Below are 22,662 nucleotides of genomic sequence, written 5' to 3' on the forward strand. Positions count from 1 at the left end.
ATTACAATTTTTTTTCAGTTCTCCAAGCTTCACACACTATATACAATTCTGTATTAATGCTTTTGACATAGTTTATGTTGGTGTCAAGAGCACATTGAGCATTGAGTTCATTTGCACAGAAAAGCTCAAAAATCTCTCAATTTTTAAATATCAATTTGCAAACTTTGTATAGCATTGGTTATTCTTAATTAACTCAGATTTCCCTAAATTTTACTCATGCTTTTACTTAAAAATGCAATGGTGTGTGACATCTTTCATTAGTGACATTTGCTGTGCTCTGTCATCCAAGCAAGTATCAATCATCATCAGTCAGTGAAAGAGAATGAAAATCAAACCATTTAAATGAAACAACAGAAGGACCTACTCAATGAGAGAAAAAAATAACCATATTCATTGACCACATTCAAAGGCTAGTCCAGTCTAACCTGTACCATTAACAAAGAGATCACCATTACTTTATGTTCTTCTGATGTAGACAGAAATTGATCTACTTTTCAGAAGATATCTGGGACTCTACAATTCTTTATTGTTATTATTCTTTTGTCAAGGAAATTCAAGGCAGCAGTATGCTTGCAAAGAAATAAATTCTATCATAACATAAATGTCATGCCAGAAAAAAATGTAATTTCATAAATCTTCCAAGTGCACTTGACCTGAGGTCACATTCCAATTGGTAATGTTCTTGACAATGCAAGGTCTCTGGCAATAAAAGAGAGAAGTAAATACTGGTAGTAAATGTTTCTTAATAGCAGGCTGCCAAGATTTGATTCAATTATCTTGTGATAAATATCCTCAGCATCTGAAAGAACACTTAGAGGAACAGGAACATGGCGGGTGTTTTCATGGTGGGAATGTGCTGCAGGCCACCTCCACGCTCATCATAACATGGGGGAGGGAAAGGCCTTCCTGGAAGAGGAGGGGGGAATGTAGGTGCACCCATGCTCTCGGGCTCCAGGAGGCTATGGCTGTGCAGGGGTCCTCCCATGGTACCTTATCCGGGTCCCTGATGGAAAGTACAAAGGCAAAGGCAAAGGCAACAGGATCGTCAGCCAGAGTTTCGTTTCCACCAGAAACTGGTCCCTGAAGAGCTGGGAGGACCACCCAGATGTCACAGTTATATTCAGGGGCATATAACAGACACCACTGTATTTCTGACACTTAAAGAACTTTGATAAAGAAGAATTTAAGTTCAAAACCCTTACAAACTACCTAGTTGGAATTCTATTTAAAGACCCTGAGGGACTTCCCTGGTGGTCCAGTGGTTAAGACTCCGCGCTTCCATTGCAGGGGGCACGCCTGGCTTCAATCCTTGGTTGAGGAACTAAGATCCCACATGCTGCGCGGTGAGGCAAAAAAGAAAAAAATAATAATAATAAAATAAAAACATTAAAATAAAAATAAAGACCCTGAGAAGAACCCTAAAAACTCATTACTCGCAAGTTTCTATTGGGGGATGTGCTGTAAGAAAAAGGAAACCTGAGGACCACCTCCTTTCAGGAAGTGCTACTGCTCTGTGGGATTAAAGTTAAAAAAGAACAGTATTCAGCCATAAAAAGGATGAATGAATGAAGCACTGAGTCACGCAGCAACATGGATAAAGCTAAAAAACATCAGGCTAAACAAAAGAAGGCAGACACACAGGCTACATATTGTACGATTCCATTTCTATGAAATAGCAGAATAGGCAAATCCACAGAAACGGAAAGCAGACGCCTGGCTGTCGGGGGCTGAGGGCAGTGGAGGAGGAGAGACGGCTGAGGGCACCGGGGCTTCTTTTCTTTTCTTTTTTTTTTGCAGTGATGAAAATGTTCTGGAATTAGATAGTGGTGATGGTTGTACAACTCTGTGAATATACTAAAAACCACTGATTTGTACACTTTTAGAGGTGACTTTTATGGTGTGTGAATTACACTTAACTTTTTAAAAAGAAGGTAAAGATGTCTGTGCAGATTTTACAGAAGAGAAATTCGAGTTACAATAAAACTCCACCATAAGTGGCTTCCAAAGGACCAAATCACACAAAATATGCAGCTGCATTACTGCAAGGTTAATGAAAATCAGTGTGAATTATCTAAATAAATAAAGGCGCAAGAATAAAGAGAGCAAAACGATTACTAAACAATCGACCTCTCCCTGCACTGAGCAAGCCTCAAATGATCACAAGGCAGTTAGTTCCAAATCGCCACCCCCAGTCCCCAGATAAGAATATAAGGGCCATTATCAATGCAGTTACACCTAAATTTGCTGTACTGCAGGACACATTATTACTGGGTTTTACTCTATGTATGTTAATAGAGGAATATTTAAAAGGAAAAAAAAAGTGGTTAAAATCCAGTTCCCCTACATGGAGGGAAAAACAAAAAAATACAGTTCTCTCCCTATCTACGATGGACCATGACCTTGTCCAAGTTACTAGCAACTTAATGTGTCTCTGTGCCTTGATTTACCCAGCTGTGAAAGTAAAATGATAATAACACATCTCTGCTCCATAGGGTGATGTAACGGATAATTAATGCTTTTAAGGTTCTTGGTGATCTTTATATTTGAGACAGCCTGTTATCAGGACGAAGCCTTAACAAACACCTTCTCTCCAGCAGTCAAGACCTGATTCTATTTAAAGAGGTAATGAGATTTGCTGCAAAACCAAATGGAATGCTTGATCCATTACTTTGCTTTTTTTACTTCATAAACTTGTATAAAATAAATGCATATTCCTATAGTTGTTTAACTTGGTGCTTTAATCATATTGAATAACTGAATTTTAGAAAAAGAAAAAAATGCTAAACTCTTTTATCCGATCCTTCATTTTAAGAGGATTTAGAAAAGGAGGAGTTAGAATAACCTGCCCAAGGTCAAGCATGAGGCCTGGAGCTAGAATCCAGGTCCCAGACCCACTGTCTTTTATAAACATTAGTACCCCCAAATTAAACTTAAAACACATCTATCAGCATTGACTTTTACCGGGGATACAGATGTTACTATTCTTTTTTAGCTGTGGTTTTGGTTTATCTGTCAAAACAAACCCATGGGGCTTCCCTGGTGGTGCAGTGGTTGAGAGTCCGCCTGCCGATGCAGGGGACACGGGTTCGTGCCCCGGTCCGGGAAGATCCCACATGCTGCGGAGCAGCTGGGCCCGTGAGCCATGGCCGCTGAGCCTGTGCGTCCAGAGCCTGTGGTCCGCAACAGGAGAGGCCACAGCAGTGAAAGGTCCACGTACCGCAAAAAACAAAACAAAACAAAAAAAAACCATGGGCACCAATCAACGCATTAAAGTCGCAGAGCAGTCAGGCTCTTTGGAGCGGGGTATATGTCATGGGCCATCCCAGAGCCCCTCAGGCACGTGGGCAAGTGAGCAGAGCCTTCAGCTCTGAGGAAGTCTCAGCACAATTCCCTTGCAACCAGATTTATAAAAAGAAATCTGGGAAGCTTCAAGGCACACTCCAAGGTTGCTTTTTATCCCCCAGGACCCACACTTGGGACGCTGCCTTTCCTTGCTAGACATGCCTATCAACCTGCCTTTCACTTAATAGACAGTTGAGTGAAATACCTGCTATTCACCAAGAAGTGTGTTTGCTGCTGCGTCCGAAACATCTTTGTGTTCCTCACAGGCCCTGTTTTTCAAGGGATTTTCAATCTCTTGAAAACAGTACGTAAATTATGACAAGCACGCAGAGTGACACCGCAAGGCAGTAAATCTTAACTCCCACGTCAGGTGTACAGACAAAATGCTTTCGGAGCTCAGAAGAGGAAGAGCCTGCGACCCCTCCAAGGTGACATGCAGGCAGCCCCCCTACTTCTTACAGAACACAATCCTAAAAGTAGGAAAACTGAGTTTATAGGTTCTGTGAAGACTTCTATTCCCAGGGAGCTAAACAAATTGTAATATTCCTATTTATACCTCGGCTTTTAAACACAACTGACACATATCTTAATCTCCTCCTCCTCCTTCCCCAGGGAAAGCACATGACCTGTTGAAGATCAAAGAACATCCCCAAGGGGGCTACAGGCTCACCAGCCCAAACACACCTGACGACTGGCATTTTGGGGTCATAGGTATTAAGCTATGAAACCAAGGCTTCTTATCAACATTTTTCAGGTCCCTTTTCCCCTCATTTTTATAAAATAATAATGACAGGGCTTCCCTGGTGGCGCAGTGGTTGAGAGTCCGCCTGCCGATGCAGGGGACACGGGTTCACGCCCCGGTCTGGGAAGATCCCACATGCTGCGGAGCAGTTGGGCCCGTGAGCCATGGCCGCTGAGCCTGCGCGTCCGGAGCCTGTGCTCTGCAACGGGAGAGGCCACAACAGTGAGAGGCCCGCATACCGCAAAAAAAAAAAATAAATAAAATAATAATGACAAAATTCAGTAAACATTCAAATAATTTTGCAGATACTACTAAACAAAGATGCCTAAACCTCGCAAAAAGGTGATGTGGTCCTTCATCAACCGAAACATGAAAGTCAGAATTAGATTCACAAATAACAATTTAGGAGTAAATAATTAGTGTTGGAAAGGTAAAGGCAGAAAAGCTGACAATAGCACGTCCTTCTGTTTAGAAGCTTCCAAGTGCTTCACTGGAAATTCCGGATTCCCTCAGAAGCCTGTTGGGGAACTCTGGGGGGGAAGGGACATTCTAGAAACTGTTCCACGTGGCACAGCATCTGCCCCCGTCCTGGGGCAGCTGGTCAGGGCTCCTCACAGAAGACACAAAATAATTTTGCTGACAACTGCATATGTCTCTTAGCAAATAAATTTTCCCAGAGCTACTAACAAGTAACAAACTTGGATAATTTGAACTCTGTCACATTGTCCCATAACATGTTAAGGTGGTTAATGGCCAAAAAGCAAAACAAAAAAAAAGGATAAAAGATAAAGGGATTTGCATGGGATTGGACAATTTATAAAAAGAGAATCAGAGCTGAGTCCTGTAGGATCAGAAATCAATTTATACGCCGCAAAAATCATAACTGAATTGTTTGAAATGAAAGGAATTAATTTGCAGCTCTTGAATTTCAACCTTGATTGTTTTCTCCTATCAACAAACATGTGTTTGCTTTACGCTGTGAGTGAAAATCTTTAAAGTCAGCAAGTTGTCATTCAAATCTCCTCCTTCTCCCTTTATGTGGCTACCTTTGATGAGTTGTGGGGTTTTATGGATGGCTTTCAGTATAAGCCATTAAAACCATTTGGAAACAGGTGGGATATTCACTATAAATATAGAGGCTTAGCACAAGGTGTTCCAAAATGAACTCCTGGTCATCTGCCAAAACCGCTCCACAGACAGCTTCCCCATCTTCATTGCTGACAACTCCATCCTTTCCGTTGCTCAGGCAAAACCCGGGAGTCCTCCTTGGCCTCCGTTCCTTCCCTCACACCACACAGCCATCTCTGAGCAAGTTCTGCTGGCTCCACCTCCCCCGCGACCACTGAGACCAAAGCCACCATCACCTCTCGCCTGGTCACTGCAAAAGCCACCCTGACCTCCTACAGTCCATTCATTCTCAACTGTCACTGATCCTTTTGAAACACTGGTCAGATCATGTCACTTCTCTGCTCAGATACACGGGATGGTCCCGCGTGTTCCCCAGAGTCAACGTGAGACCTTGGGAACACGTCTAGGAAGTAGCCAAACAGCTCTTCTGCAATGGTTATTTCAAGAAAAAGCACTTATATGGTGTTGCAAGCTGAACCAGCTGCTTTTTTTCACAAAACACAATTTTTACTCAAGAAAACGACAGAAAATTTTTTTTTTAATGAGCAAAATGAACCTGTCATTTCCAAGGGGAAAAAAATGACAGTATTTGTAGATATAATGCAAACTTTCCAGCAAAAATTGGAATTTTGGAAAACTTGTGTTCCCCACTATGAGCTTGACAGCTTCCCAATACTTTGAGACTTTTCCAATGAGACTGGAGGCGATATTAATGAATGTGATTTTTAATGCTATATAATAAAATGTCCATATTTGAAAGGTCTGAATAACACCAAGTGACCTAATATTTTGGAAATAACCATTGCATGTTATAATACATGAGTAAAAGATCCATTCAGAGTACAAGATAGGCCAATGGACTTTAATGTGACAAAGTAAGGAAAGTCCACCAATAAGGTTTCAGATTCCACATTGTAACTAACATTGAAGGAACTACCTCTTGTTGAGCTTTGGTGTAATATTAAATAAGAATATCCACAACTATCTGAAAGGATTATTAAAATACTCCTCCCTTTTCTGACTACAAATCTATGTGAGGTTGAGTTTTCTTCAAATCACTTCCACCAAAACAACACAGTGCAACAGACAATGCAGAAGCTGATGTAAAAATCCAGCTGTCTTCTATTAAGACACACATTAAAGAAATTTGCACAAAAGTAAAACAATACCACTCTTCTCACTGATATATACATGATTTTGGTTTGGAGAACTAGTTCATTTTTAGAAATATGCTTATTGTGTTAACATGAAGTATATTCATTGTTGTTACGTTAAATAAACTTTAATAGATTTTTTTAAATTTCTCAGTTTAAATTTCTAATACACTAAATACGGATAGATAGTAATACAACTAAGCTCTTTAGAGCCCCACATAGCTAAGCTCTTTGGGGGTCCCTGATAACTTTTTACAGTAAAGGATCTGGAGACCAGCAAGTTTGGCAACTGCAGAATCAGAGCCATTATCATGGTGGACTGATTATTGTCTATTCACACATCTACCCCTCAAAGTCTGCCCACCCCGAAAGTGGGGACTGTGGTTCTTTATTTTTGTATCTTTGCCATCAAACACAGTGCTTGACGCACAAACACAAATTTATTATCTTACTGGTTCTGGAAGTCAGAAGACTAAACTTGGTCAGCAGGGCTGTATTTCATGTGGAGGCTCAAGGAGATAATGTTTCCAGGCCTTTTCCAGCTTCCAGAAGCTGCCTGCATTCCTTGACTCACAGGCCTGCATCACTTCAATCTCTGCTTATGTCATCACATCTTCTCTGATTCTGACTCTCCAGCCTCTCTCTTATAAAGACCCTGTGATTAGGCCCATCCAGATAATCCAAGATAATCTCCCCATCTCAAGGTCCTTAATTTAATCACATCTTTGAAGTCCCTTTTGCCATATGCACAGGCTCCAGGGATTAGGATGCAGACATTCCTGGGGGAGCCATTATTCTGCCTACCACAAGCCACGTATGAAGATAATGCAGTTAAAGCCAAGGAGAAAATGACCCCACCATTTCCCCCAACATTTAAGAGTCTGAGGCCAGGATGAGAAAGAAACTGAGCACAAAGGTTACCTCTGGGAGAGAAACTGGGTGGCCAAGGACAGGGTGGGAGGAATTTATCTCTATTATTTGTTTAACTAACACTTACATGGCCTTTATTATGTGCCAGGCACCGTCTAGTTCTTTCCAGGTATTACTTCATTGATCCCATGATCCAAAATCCTAAACTACTTTACAGATGCAAAAACTCAGCACAGAGAGTGTAAGTGACTTGCCCAACCAAAGCCACCCAGCTAGTAAGTGGGCGAGCCTGGAGCCAAGACTCGCACCCAGGGTGTCTGGCTAGTGTCTGTGCTCTTAACCACTTGACTACATAGCTTAGGGGGACTTATCTATCACAGTTTAACCTTTTATACCTGGAATTTCATATCATGCCCATGTATTACCAATCCAAAAAAATTAAAGATACAGCCACATATAGCTGTCTCTAGAAGTGAGAGCTAAAAGGGAGATGTCTGTACTTGGTCCTTCCTGAGTCTCAATTCCTTGATAGGGAGGAATAAAGTCAGGAACATAATTCATTTACAAAAGAGGGGGAACAAAAAATGGAAATGCAGACAAGCATCATTTGGCAATCAGTACTGGAATCATCCACAGGAAGAGTCAGACCTTTTTTTTTTTCCTTTTATGTAACAGGCTATGTAACATTTCCTCTTTTCAACAAACAAGCATCATTTGGCAATCAGTCCTTGTAACATCCACAGGAAGAGTCAGACCTTTTTTCTCCTTTTATGTAACAGGCTATGTAACATTTCCTCTTTCCAACAATAGGTAACAGTTTTACAGAACCACTATCTCATAGAGACCTGGCTCACTTTGCATGAACAGGAGACTATGTTTGATCCAAGCATCCCAACTTTCAAATGGCTATTAAAAGTGATCTATCCAACAGAAAGTGCATGCTGTGTTCTTCAAAGAATTCTGTAGATGTTAACCTGAAAGATGAATTTGCATGTTACGTTAGGACAGAGAATACAGGACTGGTTTTACTTAAAATGCCAGCAAGCTTTACTCACCAGCTTCTCCCTCAGTTCCAACACTGCCTCATCCTCGGTGCTACGGGCATCTGCTCACCACCAGCTGGCCTGGCCTGAGGCCAGCCACGTCCCTAAAGGGGACCTGCAAGGACCACGCCGCTAGTGGACACAGCGTCACAATGCTGAGGAGGCACTTTGTTTTTATAGGGCACTGATAGTAATTCATATATTCATTCTTTCCCCAAAAAACATTTATTTGAGTCTTTATTTTACAAGGGACTTTTGATCATTAAAAATAACAATACTGTAAGAGCCAAAGGAATGAAGCTCTAGCAGTGGAATAATAAAGCCAATATGCAGAAGGTGGAGTATCTACCCCAGAAGGATTTCGAGCCACATTTTAGCACTCCTTAAATGACCAGACAAATTCTCTGTTTTTTTTTTTTTTTAAGACAGGGGAAAGTAAGGCAATACTCACTAGTTTCTTCAGCTACCTGCCATGATATATTTGTTAAAAACCCCAGGAATTCAGGGTTTTAATACAATCTGGCCCCAACAGACTTTCCAATGTTATTTCCCACTCACACAGAGCCAGGTGACCTGTGCTTTGGGCCTGTGTCGCAGGTTACACGCCCTCTATGAAATGCTCTCCCGCTTCCACCACACACCTTCCAATCTACAACCTGCCCATCTAACACGCTCAGATCTTTCTCCAATTCTCACACCTCTCTTTGGGGACCCCTTTGTTCCCAGGAGAAACAAACAGAAAAATCAGTGGGAATTCTACCTCTGAGGTGGACCTCTAATTCTCTTCATTGAAAAGCTTTTTTTCAAACGTGAATTATTATTTACAAGTGTTTTACTTTTCCTACTCAACTATAAGCTCCTTGAAGGTAAAAAATAACATCTAATGCATTTTTATATACCTGCAACATTCAGCAAGAATTTATTGTTTATGTGTTAACTAAACAAGTGAATAAATGAATGAATATGGGAAAGAGGAAAACAAATTCCCCAATAACAACACTAAATTTTATAAGGGAATTAGCACCCAAGGATCATAGTTACTGCTAACAGAAAGCCACACTGCTCACTTCTGCTGATGAAATTGAAAACTACCTTCAGCACCATCATAAGAAACTACAAACTCTGAGACCAAAGTTCTCTGTGTCCTGGTAAAATCAGTATTTCCCGCCCAGATTTTTAAAAAAGTTTTCATATGCGCCAACCATCTTTAAGAACTTGAATATGTTTTGACATCTGGGGATCTGGGGTGTCAGCCAGAGAGACTCAGTAACAGCAGTTTCACACACAAACAGGGCATTTTCTGAGCTCGTTGTTCTTAGCTATCCTAAGCCAGGCTATGGAAGCCAAAATGCCCTCACTCTCATAAACAGGAGATAAGTGGTTTCGCCACATCAGAGCTGGCTCTATAATTCTTCCCCTGGTGAAAGCTGTATAATGGACACATACATTCCCAGGAGCAATTCATTCCAAAGAGCAAATCTGCATCTAAGTGGCTTCTGGTAGACTAAGACTCTACACTACTCATACAGCAATTTAAAAAGAGTGATTCAAAGTCGGGTGGGGAATTAAAAAAAGAACCTCAGGCTGCAATTACCTTCATCATCCAGTAAGAAGCATTTGCTGGGCTGGCATTATCTAAATGGAAGCAGGAACATAGGTCTTTTCTATTTTTGTCTCCTGTTAAGTATACCCCAATCCTAACAAGGCCATATGAACAGCTGTTTATAGATGGAGAATACATTAATGCCACATCAAGTTCAATGTTTACATAAAGGCTTTGTTCAGGAAGTCTATGCCCGATAAGACTCTCTTAACAGCTACTGGAATTTTTCAAACGATGGCATACACTGGAAAAGGGATTTTCCATATAAATGAAAAACAGCATTAACAGGAACCCGATATCAACAGGGCTGGCACGTCTGATGCCTTCAATAGTGGCCTTGGTGGCTTCTCTGGGGATTTCCAGCGGTAAAACTAATTCTCTATATAAAAGGTCTTTACAGACGATATTTCCGCTCAAGTCAAATACAGTCTCTAGACATTTCTTCTCTCTCTCTCCTATAGAGAACTAGAACAGAAATTCAAACCCTTACAGACAGGAATCAAATGGTCATTCATTTCTAAGGATACAGAGGAACTTAGTACTGGACACCCATCACTTCTCGGTGCATCCCTGCCCATTCCACTCCTCACAGCCTCAGGGGAATGTCACAGCAAAGCCGCTGACTGTTGGAAGTTCTTTGCTTCTCAGTGTATCAATCCGCTGAATGGGACCGTCTCCTGAGGGTGGGCTAAGAACCAATGAGGGGAACTGCTGAGCGCTGCCTCCTGATCGCACTGAGGACAGTGGTGGGGCTGGGGGCGTGGGATCCCTGATTGAGCGACTAACAACACACAGGCATAATCGCTGTCATTTGCTGAGAACTTTATACACATTATCTTGTTTAATTCTCAAGAGCTGGGCACAGAAGCGTTCAGGGAAGGGTAGGCCCTACTGCTGAGGATCAGACTACCTCCTTCAGACCGCTGGCCTTGACAATGTGAGCGAGCCCTGGTCCACGACAGAGCTGGCACTACCCCAGACCACCTGAAGGGGGCTTCCTGATTGCAGGACCCAGGAATTTGCATTTTCACAAGCTCATCGGGTGAGTCTTAAGCACTATGAAGGCTGAGAACCATTTCCTTAAACACTGTACACATTCATGAGTCTCAAACACCACTAGGATGTTTCTTTTCTAGAAAAGCATGGAACCTGAACAGCAACTCAATCCCTGCCGGAGTTCCATGGGACTTGTCACCATTACCACCATTTCTTTCACTCACTTATATATAATAAGAGGGGTTTTGTTTTTGTTTTCCCCTGCTCAAACCTGATCAAGACACTAAAGCTAACAAACATGAATTTCTGGATACCTGACTAAAACCAAAAGTAGACCAAAAGTCCTAAACTCACGTCGCTTACCCTCCGGTCTTGCATATTTTAAACACCCAATAGGGCTCAGTGAATATTCAGCCCAGACAGTTAAGATATACCCAAAACAGCTGCTGAGAACTTCTTCTTCCTCCATCTTCTGATGTTCTTACAGTTTCTATTCAAAACAAACAAACAAACAAAAATACCAGGTCTTCCCTTCCAGAGAGCCAGCTGTGTGGTTTTTATTAACAGGCAAAGGACTGGCTTCTCCGGAAAATAAAACAGGGAAAGCTTCCTTCTTTTCAAGTACCAGGCTGCCTTTGGTAACGCTGAGAGCACATGAAATTTAGGGAAAGGCAGACTCTGAAATGACCACTCCTAAGTATCATTCAAAGTTGTATGAAACATTGTTTTCCAAAAATCACTTAAATTCTTTTGTGTAATTTTAAAACTTTTTTTTAGCACGAAAGTGGGACTACTGTTTCCTAATTCATCACCAAAGCAAGTCAAGGTAACCTTTAATGAGCCCACAGGATGGGGGGAGGGGAGAGGAGACTCCCGTGTTCAGGTGTCCTGCCCCACAGGAACCGGGCTGCACCCGGGCAGACACCGACTAGCTCAAGCTCTCGGCGGCCCGTTGGGCAGGGACGGGCCGCCGTGAGCTTGAGCTAGACGAAGCCTCGTCTTCCAGGTGAGGAATCAAGGCTCGGTGTCCTCATTCGGGCTCCCCCAGATGCAGTCTGGGCCAAGGTCGTGGCTACAGAAGTTTATCTAGAAGGTGATCCCAAGACGCCCAAGCGAGGGAGTGAGGCCAGGGAGACCAGAGCGCAGAAAGCCCAGAAAAGGTGTGAAATGAGGTTCCACGTGCAAGAGGAATCAGCTCCACGGGGGCCTCTGAAGAACCGCGGGGTGCACCCCAGAACTGTCTTGGCAGGGGATAGCGCAGCTGGGGTGTCATCCACCAGATGCCCTCTCCTCCCTGGCTGAGCGCCGCCCCCAAGGTCACACAACCTGTGAAGGGCGGGCCCAGACTCAAGCCCAGGTGGGACTCAAAGCCTGCCTGCCTGTCACCACACCATCCACCTTCCCCACTTCCACAAACACGGGCTTCTCATGCCATCGGGATGTTGGGCTCAGCTGAGAGGTGCCCTCTTTTATCTCTCGTCTCCCTTATCTTCTTCCCTCCATCCCCCCGACACGCCCCCAACCTTAAAAACAGACAGGCTTCCTTCTGAGATGTTCACGCACAGGCGTTTAACTTCCTTCACAAGCTACACAACTACTTCAAAAAAGAAAATAAACCAAGGGGGCGGGGGGGTGGGGGAGGGACGGACTGGGAGTTTGGGGTTAGCAGATGCAAACTATTCTATACAGAACGGATAAACAACAAGGTCCTGCTGTAGAGCACAGGGAACTGAATTCAATAACCTGCAATAAACCATCATGGAAAAGAACATGAAAGACAATGTATATATATGTATAACTGAATCATTTCGTTGTACGGCAGAACTTAACACGACATTGTAAATCAACTATACTTCAGCTTTTTAAAAAAAACAACAAATTGACAGAGAAAAAAAGAAAGAAAAGAAATCAATTCCATATTTGCCAAGCATTTGGGAAAGCAGTCCATCGTGGCTGTTTTGTTTCCAACACAAGCACATTACTTGGAAGCAGTGGAGGGCACAGACAGTAAATCCCTGGGGAGAAGATGCTTCATGCCCACAGAGCACAGTCTCACCAGGAAGACAGGGTGGTGATAAACCACCCAGGGAAGGCTGAGCAGAGGTGTGCACTGCATCCATGAGGGTACCTGCGGCATACACGGTTCAGAGCAGGGTGGGAAAGCCCTGCCACAGGCTAAGCTAAGCCACCTGCACACACTGACATGGGTATCCTTAGGTAAGTTACAAAACTGTAACCCATAAGAATGGGTCCCTAGGACAAGAACTCTAGCAGTCATCTAACATATCCAGGCCCTCCTCTTATGCTGTTTCCTTGCCAAAAAAAGAAGTGAAAAACAAGATTAACTGACCTGCTTGATCCTTAACTGTTTGGGGGAAAAAAAAAGGTAAATTTGCCTCTTTTGCTACTTTCTACAGAAATTCATTCCTGCAAGTACCAAAAGTGTTACTGATTCTGCAGTGATTTCTTATTATGATAAAATACATGGAGATACAACAGGCAGTGAATGTATCCCTCCAGAATAACGAATCCAACGAATGGACACACGATGTCTTATGTAGAATACTCAGACCTGTAAGAGCAGCCCAGGGTGGCTGAATGATGGCCCTAATATAGCCAAGTAATTAATTAGTTCCATCATAATTTTGGTTTTATGACACTCCCTTTTATATGTCAATAGTCAATGTAATGGCATTTTAAATTAGAGGGAAACCTCAAGAGAGGAGGAAAAGGCAGTATATACCTTATTGAATCACAAATCTTACAATCTGATTTTTTAATTCCAAAAATGACCTAATAAACTTGTTTCATAATTAAATTGATCCTAACAGCTTCTCTTTTTGTTTTCCATTCATTTTTGGTAATCATGCAGAGATTTCTATTGGAAATCTATTATCATTATAATTAAGTATAAAAATTACTTTGTGTGCCTGTAACGTAAGACCTCACACTTGGTCTACTCTGGGGGCTTGGCCAGCTCCCTCCAGGGGTACAGAAGGAAACCGCAGCTTTTCACTGTGAGCTGGAGCCCCTAATTTACTTGACTACAAAATATGAAATATGCACGAATAATAAGCTCAGAAATTCAAACCTTCAAATGACTGCCTTACATGGAAATCTCACCTTCAGAAAAATAAGCTGGCACACAATATTTCATTTTTAGGCCTTTACAAAATTTTAGAATTCATGACCTACATGAAAAGTTCGTAGTTTACTGAGGAAGCAGTACTCAACAAAAGAGTTAAAGAACTGAATTGCATCAACCCTTCTTTAGAACCCAATAAATTACTGCAAAATGCCTTTGCCTTACACTCAACTGAACAGAAAAATCAACTTTGGCATTTATGCTGGCTTTCATCTCCTTCAGTAACAAAGTAATTACAATACTAAATATCATGGGTGATTTTTTTAAGACTGCAATTTTCAAGAAAGTTATTTTGTGCAAAAACCATTATTTTCTATTTTCACTAAAAGAGATAATTACTAAAATGCATGGAATTTTATATCAAATCTACTTGGTTGGCATCTGTGTTCTTCTAAGAAATGAGAAAACATCCTTTGAATAGCTTCAATAATCTCAGTTTGCAAGCAAAATCACAGCCTAAAAATATTAGCTGGTGATACCAGCAGTGAAGGAAGAAAGAACAAAACCTTACCATTTGTCGAATCCTTTTTAAAGTTATCCAGGAATTCCTCCAGGAGCTGGGACTGGTTAGGAGGGGGCAGCAGGCCCTTCTGGTCCCTTGAGAACAGGTCACTGTCTGACCAGGAAGAACACAGAGTTGCTTTTGTGTCCGGCGGCCTGGCAATCAGAGTGAGCTCGACACTCTTCTCAGAAAACAGGGCCTCCATCTGCTTGAGGTCAAGATCAGACACAGCTTCCCCATTTAAGGTCATGATTTCATTGCCCTTTCTCAGCCCTGAGGAGAAAGGGGACACAGAGGAAGAAGGAAGAGAGATATTACGAGAGAAATATTTTAAGATGAAAGACGGCTGCAAACTCAAACCGTCTAGCATTCTCAGGGACTGTTCTGTTGCCACTTTAAAAGAAAGCGCCAAAAGGTGTAGTATTCGGATTCCACTGATAACAAATTGCAGCTCTCTCAGACTAGTATTAGAAGAAATAGTCTGAGAGTCACTCAAATTAATTATTCCTCTATGTGATGTTCAGTGCCCTGGGAAATAACATTTGCCTGTGTCTGTCTGCCTGGCCGGCTCCATCTGTCTGTACGTATGCATGTGTACTGTATGTGTGTATACTCTCTCTCTCTCTTTCAAAACCACACAAATTCTCTCTATATATATACATATATGTATGTATATGTATATGCATATGCATTTTCAATTCAACTATTAAGTTTACTTTCTTTAAAATTCTAGGAGAAATTGTTTTCTGACAAAATCATAAGAAAATTTCACTAGCCAGACTGCACTGCACAGAATTAAGAGAGAAGAGAGGGGCTTCCCTGGTGGTGCAGTGGTTGAGAGTCCGCCTGCTGATGCAGGGGATACGGGTTCGTGCCCTGGTCCAGGAAGATCCCACATGCCGTGGAGCGGCTGGGCCCGTTGAGCCTGCATGTCCGGAGCCTGTGCTCCGCAACGGGAGAGGCCACAGCAGTGAGAGGCTCACGTACCGCAAAAAAAAAAAAAAAAAAAGAGAGAGAGAACAGAGACACCGTGAGCCACACGGACCTTCCCCATATGCCAGGCCAGCTGGGAGAACATCACTTATAAAAATGCGGCTGAGATGCTGATGCTCATCCACCTGCGCAGTCACTGCAAACCCTAGGAATGAAAATAAAAGGAGAAAACAAGTCTAAATTCATCACACTAAATCAATGGGCAGTACTTCCTTGACCATCTATTCTCATAAGTATGGTATGTTTAGAAAGTCTAAATTACAACTATTTTGATATCTAGCAGGGGCAGAAAAGGGGGAATGTGTCAGATCTAAAGGTATAAGAAAAATGAGTGCACAGCCTTACTCAAAAGTTGAGACAATATATCCATGTTCAGAGAAGCATTATTCACAACAGCCAGAAGGTGGAAGCAACCCAACTGTCCATGGACAGAGGAATGGAAAAACAGAACGTGGTAGAGACATACAGTGGAATATCTTCACTCAGAAAAAGGAAGAAAATTCTGACACACGCTACAACACAAACCTTGAGGACATTATGCTACATGAAATAAGCCAGCCACAAAAGAACAAATACTGCATGATTCCACTTGTATGAGGGACTAGACCAGTCAAATTTATAGAGACGAAAAATAGAAGGTTGGTTGCCAGGTGCTGAGGGAAGAAGGAACGGAAAGTTATTGTTTAACAGAGTCCCGGTTTTGCAAGACAAAAACAGTTCTGGAAATAGATGCTGTTAATGGTGACACAACAATATGAATGTATTTAATGTCGCTGAATTGTCATTTTAACCATTCTTAACAACTGTTATGAAAGTAAACTTTATGTTATGTGTAGTTTACCACAATTTAAATTTTTTGAATTTTTTTTTAAAAGTTGAGACAAAAAATAGTCTTATTAAAATAAATTAAGTTCGCTTCAATACAAAAATTTGTTCAGAAGCAACTCTATATGGGGCTAGGCAATTTAAGTAGGTGGGAAAATACTTGAATGGTTATAGTGTTCGCCCTAAATAGGACTACATGAGACAACCAGGAGAGACGACCCTTCTCTGAATGCATCACCCTCTGTATTCCATGCCCTTGTCTGTGATTCCATGGTGGGAACACACGTTTCCATGTCTTGGTCCCATAATACTGGGAGTTCCTTGACAATAGGAAGAAAGGCATGTCCCCTGTTTCCTCTGTGCTCAGGCAGAGCCCAGAAGATTGTGGTCACCAAAAAGTATCTTTTCAAGTATCTTCCTTCAGTCATTCAAATGCAAAGAAGATTCACCAATGGGGACTGTGCAGAGTAGAGTAAAGGCCAATAGAAACATAGACAACATGCTCAGGGGGCTTCAGAGGAAAAACCAACTTAACACTTGGGGCCAAACAGATGACGTAAAATTAAGAAACAAAGAACATGTCAATTTTATCAAGTAAAAAAAGAACAAATCATAAAACGGAAATCTTAACATATTATAATGACTAGGATTTAATCAGCTTGAGTCATTTTAAGGAAAATAAGTATGTCAATATATCTAAGACGAAATAATCTTTCTACGGAGATATTTACTGACCATTATATAATTATCAAGTTCCTATGGTAAAAGGCAAAAGATGGGAAGGAACTTTAAGACACAAGCACAGTCTATAAAGAGCTCAAAGCCAAGTTTAAACACAGACAGACAGAAATGCAAGAATTACATGCTACGAAGTGAATGGCTGCTTCCTTGAAGGCGCTGTCATGTGGAACCTCTTAGCCTCAGCATCCTGAACTGATAGAATTAAACAAATACCACTTTCTTTGAAACCTTCAGCCTTCAAGAACCAGTCACCTCAAGATCTCAACGTCATGATCTCAGTTTCAACACAACTGTTCCTAGTCCTCTTTTCATTGCTTTTGGTGCTGCCTGCTGCAGCACCGAAAGCAGAAGCCGGAGATACAATCGCTCTCTTGTTAGGTGTGGTTCTCAGCTACAGGCATTTGTGCTTGTTCGGGGGTGTATGCACGAAAGAGAAATGGACCGATGTGACTTTGAAGGGCCTCCTGAATCAAACCTTGCCCTGAAAACCTTTGTGCTATTGAGGTTCAGAACTGAGCTTTGGTGTCTGAAAGTTCCCAAGAAACAGTAAATAGGGTAGTTTCATGGTCTTGGTTATTTCCCTATAAATAGGAACAAATTGATATACTATGTTAAATGGAAAACAAAACGTTTTCTTCACAACAAATAATGCACTGAAAAATGCCGTCTGTAATTTGCATTTGCTAATTAGAAAGAAGGTCAAAGAAGTGAGATGGCTGAACTTTGCATAGGTAATATTTCATAGTTTCAGAATTCTCAATAGGAAGAAGAAAACTCTTGCCCAGAAACCTAGGAAACTGCCACGGTTCAGTTATAATCACGGCCTCCTGCATCACTGAGGAGTCTTTTCTCCATATTTTTAATGGATTTTTGTTTTGTTATCTCCCAAGTTAATACTGCACCTAGATATTAAATACAGTTGGTCAAAAAATAAAACTTATCTCTTTGTGGGGGAAAAAGTTTAGAAAAATGTATTCGATGTATCTAATGTTGAAATGGAGAAAAAGTTTAATGTAAAAAAAATACTTTATATTGACATTGAAATGGAGAAGAAGGGCTTCCCTGGTGGCGCAGTGGTTAAGAATCCGCCTGCCAATGCAGGGGACACGGGTTCGAGCCCTGGTCCGGGAAGATCCCACATGCCACAGAACAACTAAGCCCGTGCGCCACAACTACTGAGCCTGCGCTCTAGAGCCTGCGAGTCACAACTACTGAGCCCACGTGCCATAACTACTGAAGCCTGTGCGCCACAACTACTGAGCTTGCGCTCTGGAGCCCACAAGCCAGAACTACTGAAGTCCGTACGCCTAGAGCCCGTGCTCCACAACAAGAGAAGCCGCTGCGATGAGAAGCCCGCGCACGTCAACGCAGAGCAGCCCCCGCTCACTGCAACTAGAGAAAGCCCGGGTGCAGCAACAAAGACCTAACGCAGCGAAAAATAAATAAATAAAAAGTTATTAAAAAAAAAAAAAGAAATGGAGAAGAGATTTAATGTTTAACAAAAACAATCTTATATTAACTGAGTAACATCTCCATGGTGAGAAGCACTATATTAAATATAAACCCATTATGTAAGTTAAATAAATAAATGCTATGAAGTGATTTGGGTAACACTGACCCTTAATTGTTAAACTGAAGGCAAAGCAATCAGATAAAGCTTCTTCAAGAAAGTCAGACTTTCAGTTAGTTCTTGAAGGACAGGTCGGATTTACACACTCAGAGAGGAGGGATTGGGGGAGGGAGAAATGAGGGGAGCCGTCCAGGTGGGTGAAAAGCCAAGAGCAAAGACACTGAGACAAAAAGAACTGTTACATGAATCAGAAGTTAATCAGCTTAGAACCGCCCCCAGCACACTACAAATCCATTGTCTTGTTATTATCACCATCATTTCACATTTCTCTTCAATTTTTCCATTCATTCATTTTATTTACTTTGGCATTTTTCACTAATAGTAATACATACCTTTTTAGCCCACTAATATAAATAAATAGAAATGAAGAAAGAGAAAGGAAGCTCAGAAACTATTGTCATAGTTGCTGAAAATGTAAAGAAAAACTATTAGGTCCAAAGATACTGGGGGCAAGCTAGGCAAGGATGGACCAGACAGTTCTCTGATGAGGGTGTTCCTTAACCTTACCGAAGTCAGACACACCCCCGGTCTTTGTGAGCTGCACGTCATAAACATTTAGTGGGAAGACTTCTATTTCATCATAAACCTACAAAAGGTAAAAACCAAAATCAGAGGATTTGATGTCATAATATCTGGAAATTTATTTTGATTGTTTCCAAACTAGATGCCAATTTAAACAGAACTTTCCCCCCAGATTACACATTTTTAAAATTAAGGGGCCACAGATGGGGTTCAGATGTCCCTTTCTGAAGCCAAAGCCCACTCACCTGCTCCTGCATGTATTCATACGGTGCAGGAATACTGTACTCAACGTTCTCATCCACTAATTTTCGAAGTTGGAGGCCATAGTGGCTGGGTTCCAACTGCCTCATCTACAAAGAAAAAGACAATTATTCAGATGTTGACTGTTCTTTCTAAATGCATCACTGTTCATTAAAAATCAAAGTGGAAATTTCTAAAAGAAATATATAATTTGCTGAGTTTAAATCTACATAAGAGCTCAAATTTAAGTAGGCAAAAAGGAGAAAAAGGGACAAATAATTATTTTTAAGGTTTTCTCTAAATGATACCGCTTATCACTAAAACAAGAGAGGTAATTTGAAGAAGTATGGTCATAGATATCTGAGTAGAATATATCTCATCATCAGCAAGTGCTCTCTTTTTATAGATGGACTGTACCTAACTTTAAGTTGTTTCCTGTTACTGAAGTAGGGAGATTTGTGAACTGTCAACCATATCATATTCTACAGACTTCAGAATTAGGAATTTCCTATTCCAACCACTTTTCACAAAGAAAGGTATACACGCACACATTCTCTCTCAGACACATTTTCAACAATGACAAATTATCTCAGGCCTCTGTTCTAATTGGGTCTAATTCACCCACTACTTCTGACCTCCTCTATCAGAATGCTTACCAACTTAATAACTCGTATCATTGCTATCGAACAACACTGTTTGCTGTCTGAATAAACACCTGACATAATGGAGTGAAAGGAAATTAAATTCATGATTATAACCTGTGTGTATAAATGTCTGGAATCCTAAGGTGTAAGTCAAAGTGACAAAGGAGGACTGAAATGAACGAGGATCTAGTAAGTCAGTGTTCGTGGTCAAGAGTTACCAAACTCTACATGACTTTTTTACCATTTCATGTATTTGCATTTTCTCTTCAAACTTAAAAATATTTCAGCTCTCCTGCGCCATCTTGTGGTCTGAAAGCATCTGAGCTGATGCTGCTGAGTCTGCTCCATGGATCTCAGAGGGCTCTCTTGAAAATGTATCATAAACTTCCTTTTCAAAATAAAACCCAGTTTGAATAATGAATAAAACACCATCTCATAAAAATCTCCATGAAGCAACTGTGGATGGTACCAAGTAACTCATTTAAACTGGAGAAACTTGATAAAACTATTTAGGATCAAATCAAAATAATTCAAAGTTTACACAACTTTCTCATAGAGCACCATCTCTAAGTACCCTAAATAACAACAGCCTTCATAATTATCCCAGATATAGAGGTGTATACAGAATTCCAGTAAGATAGCTCAGGTTCTTCATGAAGGCAAGGGGTCATGACTTATCCTTCTAAGACATGAAGGAAGAAAATGCTAATAATTAATGTGTTAATTAACTAATACGTTCATTGGTTCCTTCGTGTAGAAAGTGAGGCCTTAAACACCATGCAAATTTTGAAGGCACGGGAGGACAACGTGAACGATTATTTCCATTCAGAAGTATATTTCTACCGCAAAATCCACTACCTTGCACGCCAAAGTCAGAATATCTTCTACTCTGTGTTCCGGCTTGATCATCACGGTCACAGCTTGATGGTCCTGAAACTGAACGTCAGTCTGGCTCTCCCATGAGCCGTCTCGGGGAACACGATCTACTGCTGACCCGTATATGTGCAGCAGCTCATCCACCTGTTTTTAGATCCCAAAGGAAAAGGTGGACAGACTTGATAAGCAAATGATGGAAACTATTGGGAAAATGCCCCCTTAATTTATAGTTAGCCATTTCACACTCCTCACATCCTGGCTTCTCATGACCCTCTGGGGCAGACAAGCCTGGGATTTCCTCATTTGTTTAACCCACGTGCAACTGAAGCCCTGGGAGGCTGAGCGAAGTCAATCAACTCCTCCTCCCGAGTTCTAGCCACTATGCCTTAGCCCAAGTTAGAACACTGCAGTCACTGACGGGCTGCTTAGTATCTACTCTTACTGCTCCAGAAATTGCCAGCTGACTGGGGCACAGTGAAATCTGCATCTAAGCCATGATCCCAGTGAATTTCAGATACACTCTCATCCACGGCATCTGACACCCGCCTGCATTCTAACCATGAACTGTGTTTAACTTAATCCAAGCACGTTTCTCTTCTCTCTTATTTCTACTTTTTTTTTAATTAACCCCTAATCCTGGGCTAAATGGTTTTCCATCCTTCAGCTATTTCACATCTAGACACACTTTTAGAAATCATCCCCAACCATACCACCTTTCACAAACTTTTCCCAGGGACGTTTTGCTTCCTAAACGTCACCATCACAGTAACTCCATGACCTCATGCTAATATGTACTTCTATAATTTATAAACAAAAATAAATAACATTCATTAAGCAACTCAGAAATGTTTCCCTCTGCTTAGGTTCTCATATTAGTCTGATGGTAAAGACAAGACTTGGGGATTTAAATCAAAAGACTGATGTTCAAGTCACAAACTCTACCACCTCACCAGCAGTAGGACAGGACATTTCCCTTGCTGAGCCTTGACTTCTATTTTGTAAGAGGGGATAATATTAATATAACACAATTGCTTAAGTTGATTAATTAATAATACAAATTTTGTGAGCAAAGGAGATCACAGAAGTCAAAACACCTTACACACCAGAAAACGTTACATTCAGATCCAACACTATCACATTATTATATCCCACGTATCATACACTAAAGTTGTCATTGATGCTTGACTTTACTTTGAATTCTATGCATTTTTTAAAAACCACAAAGCAAAAGATCCTCCTGTATAGGATCAAAATACTAGAATACATACAGTAAAGAAATAAAAAAAAACAAACCCAAAACAGGTTTAGGCAAACAAAGGGAAGAATCAATCTTCCTGTGTCTTTTTAAATGTGGTGGTCGCTCATCTTTAAAGTGGCATTTCTGGATCTGTCACTTTCTGTACATCTTCCTGGAAAGATGATCACAGCCTAGAATGAAAATGAACCTCACGTGCCAAAGCAAAAGGAAAATAAAGAGAGAGAGAGAGAGAGAGAGAGAGAGAGAGAGAGAGAGAGAGAAGGAGGGAGGGAGGGAGGGAGGGAGGGAGAGAGAGACAGACAGACAAAGGAGCAGATGCCCGGAACCAAGGACACAGGGAACCAGCATGGACAGAAGGAACCAGCATGGACACCAGTTTCCCCTGCAGGGTCCCATCTCACATGGGTC

At 41.3% G+C, this 22,662-nt stretch overlaps 1 protein-coding gene across 3 annotated transcripts in view; it reads right to left on the reverse strand.

The window, feature by feature from the left end:
- Positions 1-22,662, reverse strand: part of TIAM2 (TIAM Rac1 associated GEF 2) — a 227,856-nt gene that overhangs the window by 51,241 nt on the left and 153,953 nt on the right. For all 3 annotated transcript variants that reach the window (XM_082633581.1, XM_082633579.1, XM_082633580.1), the window contains 5 exons: positions 20,979-21,140; positions 19,482-19,586; positions 19,222-19,300; positions 15,571-15,663; positions 14,535-14,798 (listed from right to left, as the gene is read on the reverse strand). In XM_082633581.1, coding sequence (XP_082489707.1) covers positions 14,535-14,798; positions 15,571-15,663; positions 19,222-19,300; positions 19,482-19,586; positions 20,979-21,140 — 703 coding nt within the window. The remainder of the gene's footprint in view (positions 1-14,534; positions 14,799-15,570; positions 15,664-19,221; positions 19,301-19,481; positions 19,587-20,978; positions 21,141-22,662) is intronic.

The sequence above is a fragment of the Mesoplodon mirus genome (genome assembly GCF_964341445.2).
Source record: "Mesoplodon mirus genome assembly, chromosome: 10".
Taxonomy (NCBI): Eukaryota; Metazoa; Chordata; class Mammalia; order Artiodactyla; family Ziphiidae; genus Mesoplodon; species Mesoplodon mirus.